A 14,411-nucleotide genomic window follows, 5' to 3' on the forward strand; every position below is an offset into this window, starting at 1 on the left:
TTAAAGTTCCCTATTATAACTACTCAATGATATTTAGACCACCCTTAATTTCCTTGCAGATTTGTTACCTTACATTCTTCCTGCTAGTTGGTGATTTATTGACTATGCTGAGCAATGTAATTGCATCCGTTATCCATAATTCTAGTCAAGTCAATTTTATCCTTGAAACCTCTGAGATATCCACTTTCTGTAGCTCAATAATGCTTTCCTTAACCAAAGTCATTACTCTTTATTCTTTCTATCTTTTCCTGAACACATTGTAACCAGGAGTATTTCACACCCAGTCCTGTTTTTCTTTGAGTTAGGTCTCTATTATAGTCACATCGTATTGCCGCATGGCAATTTGACTGTACTCCATGCATTCACATATATGCACTATAACCCTCCTCACTTAAGACCATAATAAATAGGAACAGGAGTACGCTATTCAGTCCCTTGAGCCTGCTGCACCATATAGATTCCATTTCGTTCTTATTTTCTAAAACTCCACCTATTAACTTATTATTCTCTATTCCGGTGCTATCTGTTTCTCCCAATGTTTTGTGCACCCCAGTATTAGTCTCTAATATACTCTTCCAGTTCCCACACGCCTGGTAAGTTAGTTTAACACTACAAGTTGCAACAGCATGAGTGTAATGCTCTGCAAGGAACTCAGTCATAGAAGCATAGAAACATAGAAGATAGGAGCAGGAGGAGGCCATTTGGTCCTTCAAGCATGCTCCATCATTCAGCACAATCGTGGCTAATCATCCAACTTAATAGCCTAATCCTCCTTCCTCCCCAACCCTCAGATCCCATTCACCCAACTGCTATATCGAGCCACCTCTTGAATATGTTCAATGTTTTGGCATCAACTACTTTCTGTGGTAATGAACTCCACAGGCTCACTCCTGTTTGTGTGAAGAAATGTCTCCTCATCTCTGTCCTAAATGATCCACCCGAAATCCTCAGACTGTGTCCCCTGGTTCTGGACGCACCCACCATCGGGAACATCCTCCCTGCATCTACCCTGTCTAGTCCTTTTAGAATTTCATACATCTCTATGAGATCCCCCCTCCCATTCATCTAAACTTCAGTGAAAACAATCCTGACTTAGTTTGTCAGTCCCGCCATCCCCAGAATCAGCCTGGTCAACGTTTGCAGCATTCCCACTGAAAAGGAGACCAAAACTGCACAGTATCCTAGGTGTGGCCTCACCAAGGCCCTGTATAACTGCAACAACACATCCTTGCTCCTTTACTCAAAACCTCTCACGATGAAAGCCAACATACCATTCCTGATGAAGGGCTTATGCCCAAAACATTGATTCTCCTGCTCTTCGGCTGCTGCCTGACCTGCTGTGCTTTTCCAGCATCACAATCTCAATTCCGATCTCCAGCATCTGCAGTTCTCACTCTCTCCTAGTTGATTTTAATCTTGCTGCAAAGCCTCCTCCAAAATGCCTACCTTGAAGACATTCTCCTCCTCGCTCCAACAAGGATCACAGTGAGTTTCTCTCTCACTGCACCCCTCCAGGTCAGCTCCTCTGCCCTGAAGCTCTTCAGTCACATCCTGAAGCATACTCTCTACCACAACCACATCTCCCTCCTCAATGCCAGTCTACGGAACCGACTGGTCCCGCATTGACTCCGGACCACATTCAGACCGTCACAATTTGGACCTGAACAGGACAACCAGTGCCTTCTACTAATCCAAAACCTCCAGAAATGGTTCTCTTTCTAGATCCCCAACTCCACACTCGCAGCTATGTGCCGCCACCTATTCTCTCTGCAGTCAGCTCTGCCCCAGCTCAGGGCTACACCCTCCCAGACCAGCAAAGGATCTCTGCTGTTTTACATCCTCAGAAGAATTCACACACTCAAACTAATGGATTCCTGATGAAGGACTTGTGCCTGAAATGTCAATACTCCTGCTCCTGCTCCCTAACCTGCTGTGCTTTTCCAGCATCGCACACTCGACCATATACCATATGCATTCTTTACTACCTATTGTACCTTTTTGCTTACCTTCAGTGACAGAGGCTGAGGGGTGACCTTATAGAGGTTTATAAAAGCATTAGAGGCATAGATAGAATAAATAGACAAGGCCTTTTTCCTGGGGTGGGAAAGTTCAGAACAAGAGAGCATAGGTTTAGTGTGAGAGCGGAAAGATTTAAAAGGGACCTAAGGGGCAACTTTTCACACAGAGGGTGGTGCATGAATGGAATGAGCTACCATAGGAAATGGTGGAGGCTGGTACAATTACAACATTTAAAGGGCATTTGGATGGGTATATGAATACAAAGAGTTCAGAGGGATAGGGGCCAAATGCTGGCAAATGGGACTAGATTAATTTAGGATATCTGGTCTGCATGGATGAGTTGGACCAAAGGATCTGTTTCCATGCTGCACATTTCTATGACTCTATGGTGCACAAGGACACCCACGTCCTGCTGTAGACTCCCCTCTCCCAATTTACAGCCATTCAGGTAGTAATCTGCCTTCTTACTACCTTCTTAGTTTTGCTTCCAAAGTGAATAACCTCACAACTATCCAAATTATACCGCATCTGCCATTGATTTGCCTACTCACCCAACATGTCCAGATCACACAGGAGGATATATGCATTCGCATCACAGTTCACCTTCTCACCCAACTTGGTATCATCTGCAAACTTTGAGATGTTATATTTTGTTAGTGAACTTTGATATACACAGTGAATGGCTGGGGTCCTAGCACCGATCCCTGTGGTGCCCCCCCCCCCCACCCAGTTATTGCCTGCCAATTGGAAAAGGACCCATTAATCCTTCCTTTTTGTTTTCTTTCTGCCAACCAGTTTCCTATCTACCTCAATACACTTCTCCAAATCTCATGTGCTTTAATCTTGCACAATAATTTCTTACGCGAACTTTGTCAAATGCTTTCTGAAAGTCCAAATGTACTACATCGACTAACTCCCCCTTGTCAACTCTACTAGATACATCTTCATAGAATTCCAACAGATTTGTCAAGCATGATTTCCCCTTTATAAATCTAATGTTTCTCTGCCTGATCCTACCACTGCTTTCTTAAATACTCCACTATAAAGTCCTTGATATTGGATTTGATGTTAGGCTTACTGCTCTATAATTCCATGGTTTCTCTCTACCTTTTGAATACTGGAGTGCCATTAGTTACCCTCCCATCACTGTCCAAGGATAACCTGTCTGGTCTAACCAGGTGCCATCTTGCCCAGAGCCCTTCTCAGTGTCCCAGGAATCTGCACACACATTCATTTGCTGTATCCTCCTATTTCTGCAGTCATATGTAGTACCAGAGGAAATCCAGGGATCAATATTTTTCAAGTGATACATGCAGGTTTTCTACCAAGCTCCATATGTTCTGTGCAAAGCTACATGCCCCTTCTTACTGTTGGTACCAATGCAGACCATGATCTCAGGTTGTTTGCCTCCCCCATAAGAATGTCCTGCAACTGCTCTGAGACAACCTTGATCTCGGCTTAACACAAGAGCAGTATCCTTACTGTGGCAAAGAAAATCTGCCAATTTCTCATTATCTGGGAGATTAACGAGGTGACTCGGACTTCCATAACAGGAGACCTCAATTACTGGAAAGACCCAATGGTGGCCATTTGAATGCCTTAATAGTATTTGATTTCACCAGGCCTTCCTCACAGATTGATCGAGGTCCCTGTCAGATCTCTAACTAGTGGACAAGAATCCCCTTGGCTTGACACAATCCTGTTAGTTGAATTTTGAATAAGTTGAGTTTATGGAGGGTAGGAACTGGAAAGCTGGTAAGTATAACAGAATCAAGAGGTCACAAAAGCATGGATAGGGATTTAAGGTAGTGAGAGGGGTGGGGAAGGTTGTGGAAGTCAGATTAAATGGGCTTAAAACTGGCTTAAAGTGCAATTGATAGATTGTTTTGGGGCATGGTATTAATGATTATACTGCATTTGCCATTGATTTGCCCACTCACTCCAAATCATGCTGGAGGATCTCTGCATCCAGATGGCACCTGATTAAGCCAGACAGGTTATCCAATGACAGTTGATCAAGTTAAGATTTGGATCATCCATGATCTAATTGAATTCGCCCTCAGCCTTAAGGAACTAAATGTCCTTCTCCTGTCCCTGTGTTCCTATTTGTTTAGTCTGTTTTATCTAACTGATGTAAGAAAGAGGTTGTGATTGTTAAATCGTTAACAAGAATTTGTTAACAAGATAACAAATTCAGGAAAAAAAACTTCTTTACTGAATGTGACCAAAATGTGGAGCTTTTTATCAAATATGTAATAGTACTACATAAACAAGTGTTTTTCCACAACAGTAAGTATTGAAAAGAATAATATAGGTGTGCATTCAAATGAAACTTGATAAACATACCCAGGAGTAGAGAAGATAAAGATACATTAATAGAGTCAAGTGAGGAAGGATCAGAAGTGGTGTGAGAGAAGAGTAAGTGCTGGCATTGTCTAGTTGGATCAAATGGCCTATTTCTGAGCTGGATATTCTATATTATTCTAAGTATGTCACTTTGCAATGAAATAAAATTTGAACAGACTCTACAATGGTTAGTTAATCTGATCAGATCATTGCCCATGCAGTAAAACAAAAATGTACCCCATTGTTTTAAAGGATATCTGGATAGAAAAATGTATAGCAAGGGTTTAGAGGGATATGAACCAAATCATGCAAATGAAACTAGGTCAGATTGGAATGCGTAATTGGTGCAAATAAGTATGACTCTTTGATTCTGTATCAAGAAGATCTTCTCCTGAATACAAAGTTTCTTCTGTTGATAAAGATGTATTTCAATTATATTGTTTGTAAATTTTAAAATATGTTTCAAAGAATTTAGGGAAATTCCTAGACAAATAATTCATGCATTTCTTGAAAATTTCTATGAATCTTTTGAACAAATTTCAATATTTGTTGAAAAATAACCATCTGAATGAAATGTGTTTTGTCCTCAGGGTGAAAAAGGTTCACAAGGAAGATCTGGTCCCTCTGGACCTCCTGGGATTGGAGAACCTGGAATACCTGTAGGCAACTTTCAATTTTTTTTAAAGCATACTGTAATTGTCAAACGACATCATTTTCCACAAAAGTCCAAAATACTATTATTTCTTGTCTTGGTTTCTTCTTCTTTTTACTATGACATATCATCTAAGAAGTATTTAGATGCACATTTGTGATGTCAAGGCATACAAGGATACGGGCCAAGTATTAGAAAATGGGATGAGAATTATTAGATGCTTATTTTTGACCAGTACAGACGTGATGGGCTGATGGGACTTTTTTTTGTGCTGTAGATCTCAATGACTCTATGACTATTACAATTTAAGCTGTTTAATACCACCAATCAGTTTCTTTCTCATTTGTGATTATGCGTATATAAACTGTGTGGAAATAATGAACATCGAGTTTTAAATATCTTATATGCTGGAATGGAAATGTACTGTTAAACATACATGTCGGTTCCTGCAATGAAGACGAAGCTTCACAGTGGTCACTTGAAAGGAGAACTGTGCAGATTTGAGAGTTACACTTGTTAGTTGCCACACACACATACACATATACATTACATTTAGAACCTATGTTTAGTTATGTTGCTCCTGGGATATCCTTTCCTTTAAGTTAATATCCATGAGTTTTGCAAACCCACAGTATTTAGCCTTTGCGTCGAACACTACTGGGAATATGGCACATTCTCAACATCTTTTAGTTTCTCGTGCTAACTTGTACTCTCATCACCCAGTACCAGATTCTCAATGACACCCTGACCATCCAATTTTCTGGGTATGATTGGAAGCAAGTTCATGATTCCAAGTTAAAACCCTTGTTTCAAGAATGAACTCTAACAGTCCAGTTGTTGCATTAAGAAGATGAAGAGTGATATTATATAAAGTGGGCAAGGAAGAAAATGAAGATTGTTTAGCTTGTTGCCTTGTTCATCTAACCTGGTGAGATCATTGAGTTCTGTTTGTTACCAGTTTGCAGTTCCATGGAGGAATATATTCTCAGTACTAGTATGTTGCCCACAGAGAGTACACTGATTTATTTAATACACAATAAAAACAAAATACTGGAAACAATGATACATATTTAGTTCACTTGCTAGTGGAGTCATCCATATGATTGTGTTTTCTAAGTTCCCTTTTCTCAAGTAGAGTTGAAGTCCAGAAAAGCCCATGGCCCACAGAGTTTTGGATGAAGCCACATTTAGAGAGGAGAGAGGATGGAACACAGCCAGGAGTTTACTGGAATAGTCAAGTCTACAGATAAGGAGGGCATGAGTAAGGGTTGTGGTAGCAGATGAGCTGAGGCAGAAGTGAAATTAAGCAATGTTACTGAAATCAAAAAGGCAGTCTGAGAATGAACATGAATACATGGTTGAAATAGCAAATACCAACAGCTGAGTTCAACCTCTGATAATTGATTGGGCAGAGACATGGAGTTGGTGGGTGTAAATCTTGGTTTGTGATGAGGGAAATATTCAATGGCTTACATTTTCTGTATGTTTCGTTGGAGGAAATTTTTTGTTATCTGGTATTGGATTTCAGGCAATTATTCCCACAACTTAGCGAAGTGGAGGAGTGAGAGAGGTGGTGATGACAGAAGTCTGGGTGTTTTCAGTGTGCACATGGAAACTGTAGGTAGATAAGACATTTTTGAGATAGCTGAGATAGGAAATAGGAGCTGCCAAGAATAGATTTTTGGTGTACACTAGACGTATTCATGTGGGACAGGGAAGAGAAGCTTTAACTATGACTGGATAGAACAATACAGAACAGAACAGGCCCTTTGGCCCTTGATGTTGCGCCGACCTGTGAACTAATTTAAGCCCATCACCCTACACTATCCCATCATCATGCATATGCTTATACAAGGACTGTTTAAATGCCGCTAATGTGGCTGAGTTAACTGCATTGGCAGGCAGGGCATTCCATGCCCTTACCACTCTCTGAATAAAGAATCTGCCTCTGACATCTAGCAACCTTCAATTTGCAGCAGACATCACCATCGGAGGAAAAAGATTCTCACTGTCCACCCTATCTAATCCTCTGATCATCTTGTATGTCTCTATTAAATTCCCTCTTAGCTGCCTTCTCTCCAATGAGAACAGACGCAAGTCCTTCAGCCTTTTCTCATAAGACCTTCCCACCAGATCAGGCAACATCCTGGTAAATCTCCTCTGCACCTTTTCCAATGCTTCCACATCCTTCCTGTAATGGGATGACCAGAACTGCACACAATACTCTAAGTGGGGCCCCACTAGCATGACATCATGGCTCCGGAATTCAATCCCTCTATTAATAAAACCTGACAGACTGTATCCCTTCTTAACAGCACTACCAACTTGGGTGGCAACTTTCTGATCTATATATGTGGACACTAAGATCCCTCTGCATATCCACACTACCAAGAATCTTTCCATTGACCCAGTATTCTGCCTTCTTGTTATTCTTCCCAAAATGAATCACCTAACATTTATTGTTTTGAATTCCATTTGCCACCTTTCAGCCCAAATCTCCAGTTTATCCAAGTCTCCCTGCAACCTGCAACATTCTTCCACACTCCACCGACTTTAGTATCATCTGCAAACTTACTAACCCATACACCTATCCCTGCGACCAAGTCATTTATAAAAGTGACAAACAGCAGTGGTCCCAAATCAGATCCTTGTGGCACACCACTAGTAGTCAGACTCCAGACTGAATATTTTCCGATCAACCACCACTCACTGCCTTCTCACAGAGAGCCAGTTTCTAATCTAAACTGCTAAATCACCTTCAATTTCATGTCTCCACATTTTCTCAAATAGCCTATCATGTGGAATCTTATCAAAGGCTTTACTGAAGTCCATGTACACAACGTCAATTGCCCTATCTTCACACACATGCTTGGTCACCTTCTCAAAAAACTCAATGAGTTTTGTAAGACATAACCTGCCCTTGACAAATCCATATTGACTATTTTCAATCAAATTGTTGCTTGCTAGATTATTATAAATCCTATATCTTATATTCCTTTCCAAAACCTTTCCTACAACAGAAGTAAGGCTCACTAGTCTATAATTACCTGGTCATCTCTACTGCCCTTCTTGAACAAGGGCACAACATTTGCAATCCTCCAGTCCTCTGGTACTTAACCTGTAGACAATGACGACTCAAAGGTCAAGGCGAAAGGCTCCGCCATCTCCTCTCTAGCTTCCCAGAGAATTCTTGGAAAAATCCCATCTGGCCAAGGGGACTTATCTACTTTCACATCTTCTAGAATTGATAACACCTCCTCCTTACTAACCTCAGTCCTTTCAAGTCTAATGGCCCATATCTCAATCTTCTCCTCTACAATATTCTCCTTTTCCTGAGTGAAAACAAATGAGAAATATCCATTTCACACCTCTCTGATTTCCACAGGATCCACACATAACTTCCTACTTCTGTCTTTGACAGGTCCTATTCCTACCTTAGGCATCCCTTTATTTCTCACAAACCTATAGAAAGCTTTAGGGTTCTCCTTTATTCTACCTGCTAAAGACTGTTCATGTCTCCTCCTTGTTCTTCTTAACTCTCTTTAAATCCTTCCTAGCTACTCTGTAAGTCTCCATCACCTCATCTGAACCATCTCGCCTCAACGTCACATAAGCCTCCCTCTTCCACTTAACAAGAGATACAATTTCTTTAGTAAACCATGGTTCCCTTACCTTATCAATTCCTCCCTGCCTGACAGGGACATACCTATCAAAGGCATGCAATATCTGTTCCTTAAACCAGTTCCACATTTCAATTGTTCCCATCCCCTGCATTTTGCTGCCTCATTCTATGCCTCCTAAAGTCTTGCTTAATTGCATTATAATTGCCCTTCCCCCATCTATAACTCTTGCCCTGTGGCATGTACTATCCCTTTTATCGCTAAACTAAATGTAACTGAATTATGGTCACTGTCTCCAAAATGCTCATCTATCACTAAATCAAACACCCTCACAGACAGCGTTAGGGAGCTGGAGCTGGATGAACTTTGGATCATTTGGGAGGCTGAGATGGAGATAGGGAGGAGTTATAGGGAGGTAGTCACACCAAAGTTACAGGATAAATGTAGCTGGGTGACCGTTAGGAGAGGGAAAGGGAATAGGCAGATAGTGCAGGGATCCCCTGTGGCTGTTCCCCTCAATAATACGTATACTGTTTTGGATACTGTTGGAGGAGAAAGCCACAACGGCCTGGTCTCTGGCACTCAGCCTGGTTTTGTGGCTTAGAAGGGATTGGGGGGGAGAATGGGAGAGCGATAGTGATAGGAGAGGAACAGACAAGAGGTTCTGTGGTCTGTGGCGAGTGCCTGGATGGTGTGTTGCCTCCCGGGTGTCAGGGTCAGGGATGTCTCAGATCGAGTCTACAGGATTCTTAAGGGGAAGGGTGAGAGCAGCCAGAAGTTGTGATACACATCGGTACCGATGACATAGGTAGGGAAAGGGATGAAGATCTAAAAAGTGAATATAGGGAGTTAGGTTGGAAGCTAGAAAGCAGTACGAGTAGAGTAGTAATCTCAGGATTGCTACTGGTTCATGGGCTAGTGAGGCAAGGAATAGAGGTCCAGTGCAGCTGAACACGTGGCTGCAGGGCTGGAGTAGGAGGGGGGGCTTCAGATATGTGGATCATTGGGATACCCTCTGGGGAAGGTGGAACCTGTACAAAAAGGACAGGTTGCACCTGAACTGGAGGGGCACCTGTATCCTGGGCAGGAGGTTGTTGGACGTTCCAAGGTTTAGTAGTTTCAAGAGGAATGAGGAGGAGTTAAAAGAGGTAGATGAGTGGCATTGCAAATCAGGGATAGTATCACACCTGGAGAAAGGGAGATCATTGGGGAGGGTTTGTCTAGAGTCAGTATGGGTGAGAAGTTAGAAACAGGAGCAGTCACTTTATTGGGAGTTTTCTACACACTCCCCAATAACAACAGAGGCATGGAGGAGCAAATTGGGAGGCAGATTGTGGAAATGTGCAGAAGTAACAGGGTTGTTGTCGCGGATGACTTCAACTTTCCTAATATTGATTGGAATCTCCTTAGTGCAAATAGGTTGGATGGAGCAGATTTTGTCAGGTGTGTCCAGGAAGTACAATGTCGAATATGTAGATAGGCTGACAAGAGAGGAGACTATATTGGAAATGGTGCTTGGCAACAAACCAGGCCAGGTGTCAAATCTGTTGGTGGGAGAGCATTTTGGTGACATTGATCATAACTCCCTGACCTTTACTATAGTCATGGAGAGAGATAGGAGCAGACGATATGGGAAAGTATTTAATTGGGGGAGGGGGAATTACAATGCTCTTAGGCAGGAACTTTGGGGCATAAATTGGGAACAGATGTTCTCAGGGAAATGCAGGACTGGAATGTGGAGGTTGTTTAGGGAGCACTTACTGCGAGTTCTGGATAGGTTTGTCCCACTGAGACAAAGAAGGGATGGTAGGGTGAAGGAGCTTTGGGTGACAAGGGATGTGGAACGTCCAGTCAAGAAGAAGAAGGAAGCTTACTTAAACATGAGGAGGCAAGGGCTCTAAAGGGTTACAAGTAAGCCAGGAAGTAACTGAAGATGGATTTTGGAGAGCTAGAATGGGGCATACAAAAAAAGCCTTAGCGGGTAGAATTAAGGAAAACCCCAAGGCATTCTACACTTATGTGAGGAACAAGAGGATGGTCAGAGTGAGGGTAGAACTGATCAGGGATAGTGGAGGGAACTTGTACCTGGAGTTGGAGGAGGTAGGGGAGGTCCTTAACGAATACTTTGCTTCAGTATTCACTAGTAAGAGGGACCTTGTCATTTATGATGACAGTGTGAATTCTTTGAGGATGTGACAAAATACGTTGATGAAGTAGAGCAGTCGATTTGGTGTATATGGATTTTAGCAAAGCGTCTGATAAGGTTCCCCATGGTAGACTCATTGAGAAAGTAAGCAGGTATGGGATACAAGAAAATCTGACTGTCTGGATACAAAACTGGCTGCCCACAGAAGACAGAGGGTGGTGGTAGATGTAAAATATTCAGTCTGGAGCTTGGTGACCAGTGGGTTAGTAAGTTTGCTGATGACAGGAAGGTTGGTGAAGTTGTGAATGGTATGGAAGGCTGCAGCAGGACATTGACAGGATGCAGAACTGGGGTAAGTGGCAGATGGATTTCAACCTGGAAAAGTGTGAAGTGATTCATTTTGGAAGGTTGAATTTGAATACCGATTACAGGATTAAAGGCAGGATTCTTGTCAGTGGGGAGGTGCAGAGGGATCTTGGGGTCCATGTCTATTGATCCCTTGAATTTGTACCGAAGTTGATATGGTTGTTAAGAAGACGTATGGTGTGTTGGCTTTTGTTAGCGGGGGATTGAGTTTAATAGCCACGAAGTTATGCTGCAGTTCCATAGAGCCCTGATTAGACCACACTTGGATTATTGTGTTCAGTTCTGGTCACCTCATTACAGGAAGGATGTGAAAGTTTTAGAAAGGGTGCAGAGGAGATTTACCAGGATGCTGCCTGGACTGGAGGGCATGTCTTATGAAAAGAGGTTGAGGGAGCTAGGGCTTTCCTCATTGGAGCTAAGAAGGATGAGCGGTAACTTAATCGAGGAGTACAAGATGATGGGAGGCATAGATACAGTGGATAGCCAGAGACTTTTTCCCAGGACAGAAATGGCTATTATGAGGGGGCATAATTTGAAGGTGATTGGAGGAGGATTTAGGGGAGATGTCAGAGGTTGGTTCTTTACACAGACAATGGTGGGTGTGTGAAATGCACTGCCAGCGATGGTAGTAGAGTCAGACACATTAGGGACATTTAAGCGATTCTTGGATAGGCACATGGATTATAGTAAAATGAAGGACATACGAGTTTGACCTTAGAGTAGGATAGAAGTTCGGCACAACATGGAGGGCTGAAGGGTCTGTGCTATTAAATATTCTAAGAGTTGAGAATAACTGTCCTTCCAGGCTGCATCTTGAGGACAGGAGTCTGAATCTGCACTGAAGCCTGGAGTCCACCCACATTGGCTTTCACCCAGCCATCACTAATGTTGTCTGAGAATGAGAGGTAAAATTAAAAAGGAAAAAGAAAGGTGAAAAGAGATAGAGAAAGAAGAAAAGAAATGGAGGAAGCGGCCAAGCTAGGTCACAGGAGTTCTACTCCAGCACCAGCTTGGAAACAAAAAAAAATAATGAGGTTAGTTGTACCAGATTCTGCATTCAAGGAGGACAAGGAGGGAGATTTTTATGTTTGTCATTGTTTTTAGATGTTTGTGATTAAACAGTTGATGATTTGTAATGACTTGGAGGTGCCAGTGTTGGACTGGGGTGGACAAAGTTGAAAAAGCACACACCATGGCATGTGGCTCAATGGTTAGCATTGCTGCCTCACAGCACCAGGGTCCCAGGTTCGATTCCAGCCTTGGGCAACTGTCTGTGTGGAGTTTGCACATTCTCCCTGTGTCTGCGTGGGTTTCCTCTGGGCACTCCAGTTTCCTCCCATAGTCCAAAGATGTGCAGGTCAGGTGAATTAGCCTGTAGCATTAGGTGCATTAGTTAGGGGAATGTGTCTGGGTGGGTTGCTCTTTGGAGGGTCGGTGTGGACTTGTTAGGCCGAAGGGCCTGTTTCCACACTGTAGGTAATCTAATCTAAACCAGGTTATAGTCCAACAGGTTCAATTGGAAGCACTAGCTTTCAGAGTGCTGCTCCTTCATCAGGTGGTTGTGGAGTATAAGATCAAATGACACAGAATTTATAGCAAAAGTTTACAGTGTGTTGTAACTGAAATTATATACTGAAAAAGACCTTGATTGTTTGTTAAGTCTCTCATCTTTTACAATGAACATGTTGGTTTCAGTCCTTTTATATGTAAATCGCAGAACTTTTTTAAAAGTTATATTCTAAAGTGAACTTTAACAATTGGTGTCATGTCGGTCCAGATCATGCATTTAAGGTGTGAGGTGTCCTGAGTGAGACTGTCTATGCCACAATATTCCTACTGATCCTAATCTAAAAAACAGATTTACAGAATCGTACATGATTCTTGCAGTTTTTGAGCAAAATAAAATGTAATTCTCCAAGTACAGATTCACCTCACAAACTTATGTGTGTGTGCATATGGTTATGTGACGGGGGGTGTGGGCGTGGTGGTTATGAGTGTCTGTGAGTGTGTGTGAGGTGAGTGCAAAGGGGTATAAGTCTGTGAGAGGGTGCATGTGTACGTGGGAGTGTATGTGTGAGTGTTTAAGAGAGGGCTTGTGTATGAGAGAGGGTCTGCATGAGTGTATGGGTCTGTAGGAGTATGTGTGTATGTGTAGGAGTGTGTGTGTGTGCTCATCTGTCTGTGTGTCTCTGTCTGAGTGGGTGTATATGTGTGTCTGTGAGTGTGTGTCTGTCTGTGTCTGTGTGTTTGTGTGTGTGTGCATGTGTGTCTGTGTCTGTATATGTGTAGCGCAGTGAACTCACCTGTCATGTGACATGAACCCAAGGTCATAGTTGAGGCCATCCCTCCATGGGTACCGAACTTTGCTATCAGCTTCTGCTTGGCCACTTTGCATTATTGCCTGTCCCAAAATCCACCTTGGAGGACAGTCACCTGAAGGTGCAAGGTCAAATGTCCTGGACTGCTGAAGTGTTTTCCAACTGGGAGGGATCACTCCTATCTGTTGATTGTTACCGTTGCCATAGCCTCTGCTTGGTCTCGCCAATGTTTCATGCCTCAGGGTATCCTTGACTGCAACGATGTTGGCTGAGTCGCATGACAATTTGAAAGCATTTTTCTCATAGTTTATTGAGTTTGTTCAGAAGCAGTAGTTTAAATATTATACAGTTAATTAGATAAAGAAAGTATACAACTATGATGGTTAGGGATGGTTCACTGATACCAAAGGGAACACAAGCTATCGTCAATGAATCTGTCGGTCACGTTAAAGCGGTGCTGGCAGCATTCTGCTTTCTGGCCAAACTGTTAGGAACTCTTCCCTCAGTCTTCCTTCTCTTCTTCAGGACTGTCTTACATCTGCCTCATTAGGACTGCTCGATAAAGACTGCTTTCTGGCAAAACTCCCCTCTGCTCCTAGTCTATTCTATTCTTGGTCCCTATGTGGATTCTTGTTTTGATTTAGCCCCAGCATTGTTACTCCAGTATGGATTTAGACTCGTCTCTTTAGGCTTACCCCAGCCTGGGTGCCCTTTTCTGGGCCTGGCATTTGTTGTTATATCGTATTTCTAGGGGCAGAATATTTTCTCTGTGTCAATTATTTATCTGACCCCGTCTGGCCATTGGCCATGAGACAGCCAGCCATGACATCAGATGATCATTGTCCCTTTGCTTCACTTCAACTACAGTTTAACTTACAGTTCTTTCTAAAACACATTGATAATAGGCTGCATTTGGTATGGGATGATTTGTTGATAGTAACCTT

The 14,411-nt window shown here is 42.5% G+C and overlaps 1 protein-coding gene across 1 annotated transcript in view; it reads left to right on the forward strand.

Moving 5' to 3' along the window:
* Positions 1-14,411, forward strand: part of LOC132815691 (collagen alpha-1(XXVIII) chain-like) — a 238,398-nt gene that overhangs the window by 79,943 nt on the left and 144,044 nt on the right. The window contains exon 13 of the mRNA XM_060824756.1: positions 4,956-5,024. Within this exon, the coding sequence (XP_060680739.1) occupies positions 4,956-5,024 (69 nt within the window). The remainder of the gene's footprint in view (positions 1-4,955; positions 5,025-14,411) is intronic.

Source organism: Hemiscyllium ocellatum, chromosome 5 (assembly GCF_020745735.1).
Source record: "Hemiscyllium ocellatum isolate sHemOce1 chromosome 5, sHemOce1.pat.X.cur, whole genome shotgun sequence".
In the NCBI taxonomy this organism is placed as follows: domain Eukaryota; kingdom Metazoa; phylum Chordata; class Chondrichthyes; order Orectolobiformes; family Hemiscylliidae; genus Hemiscyllium; species Hemiscyllium ocellatum.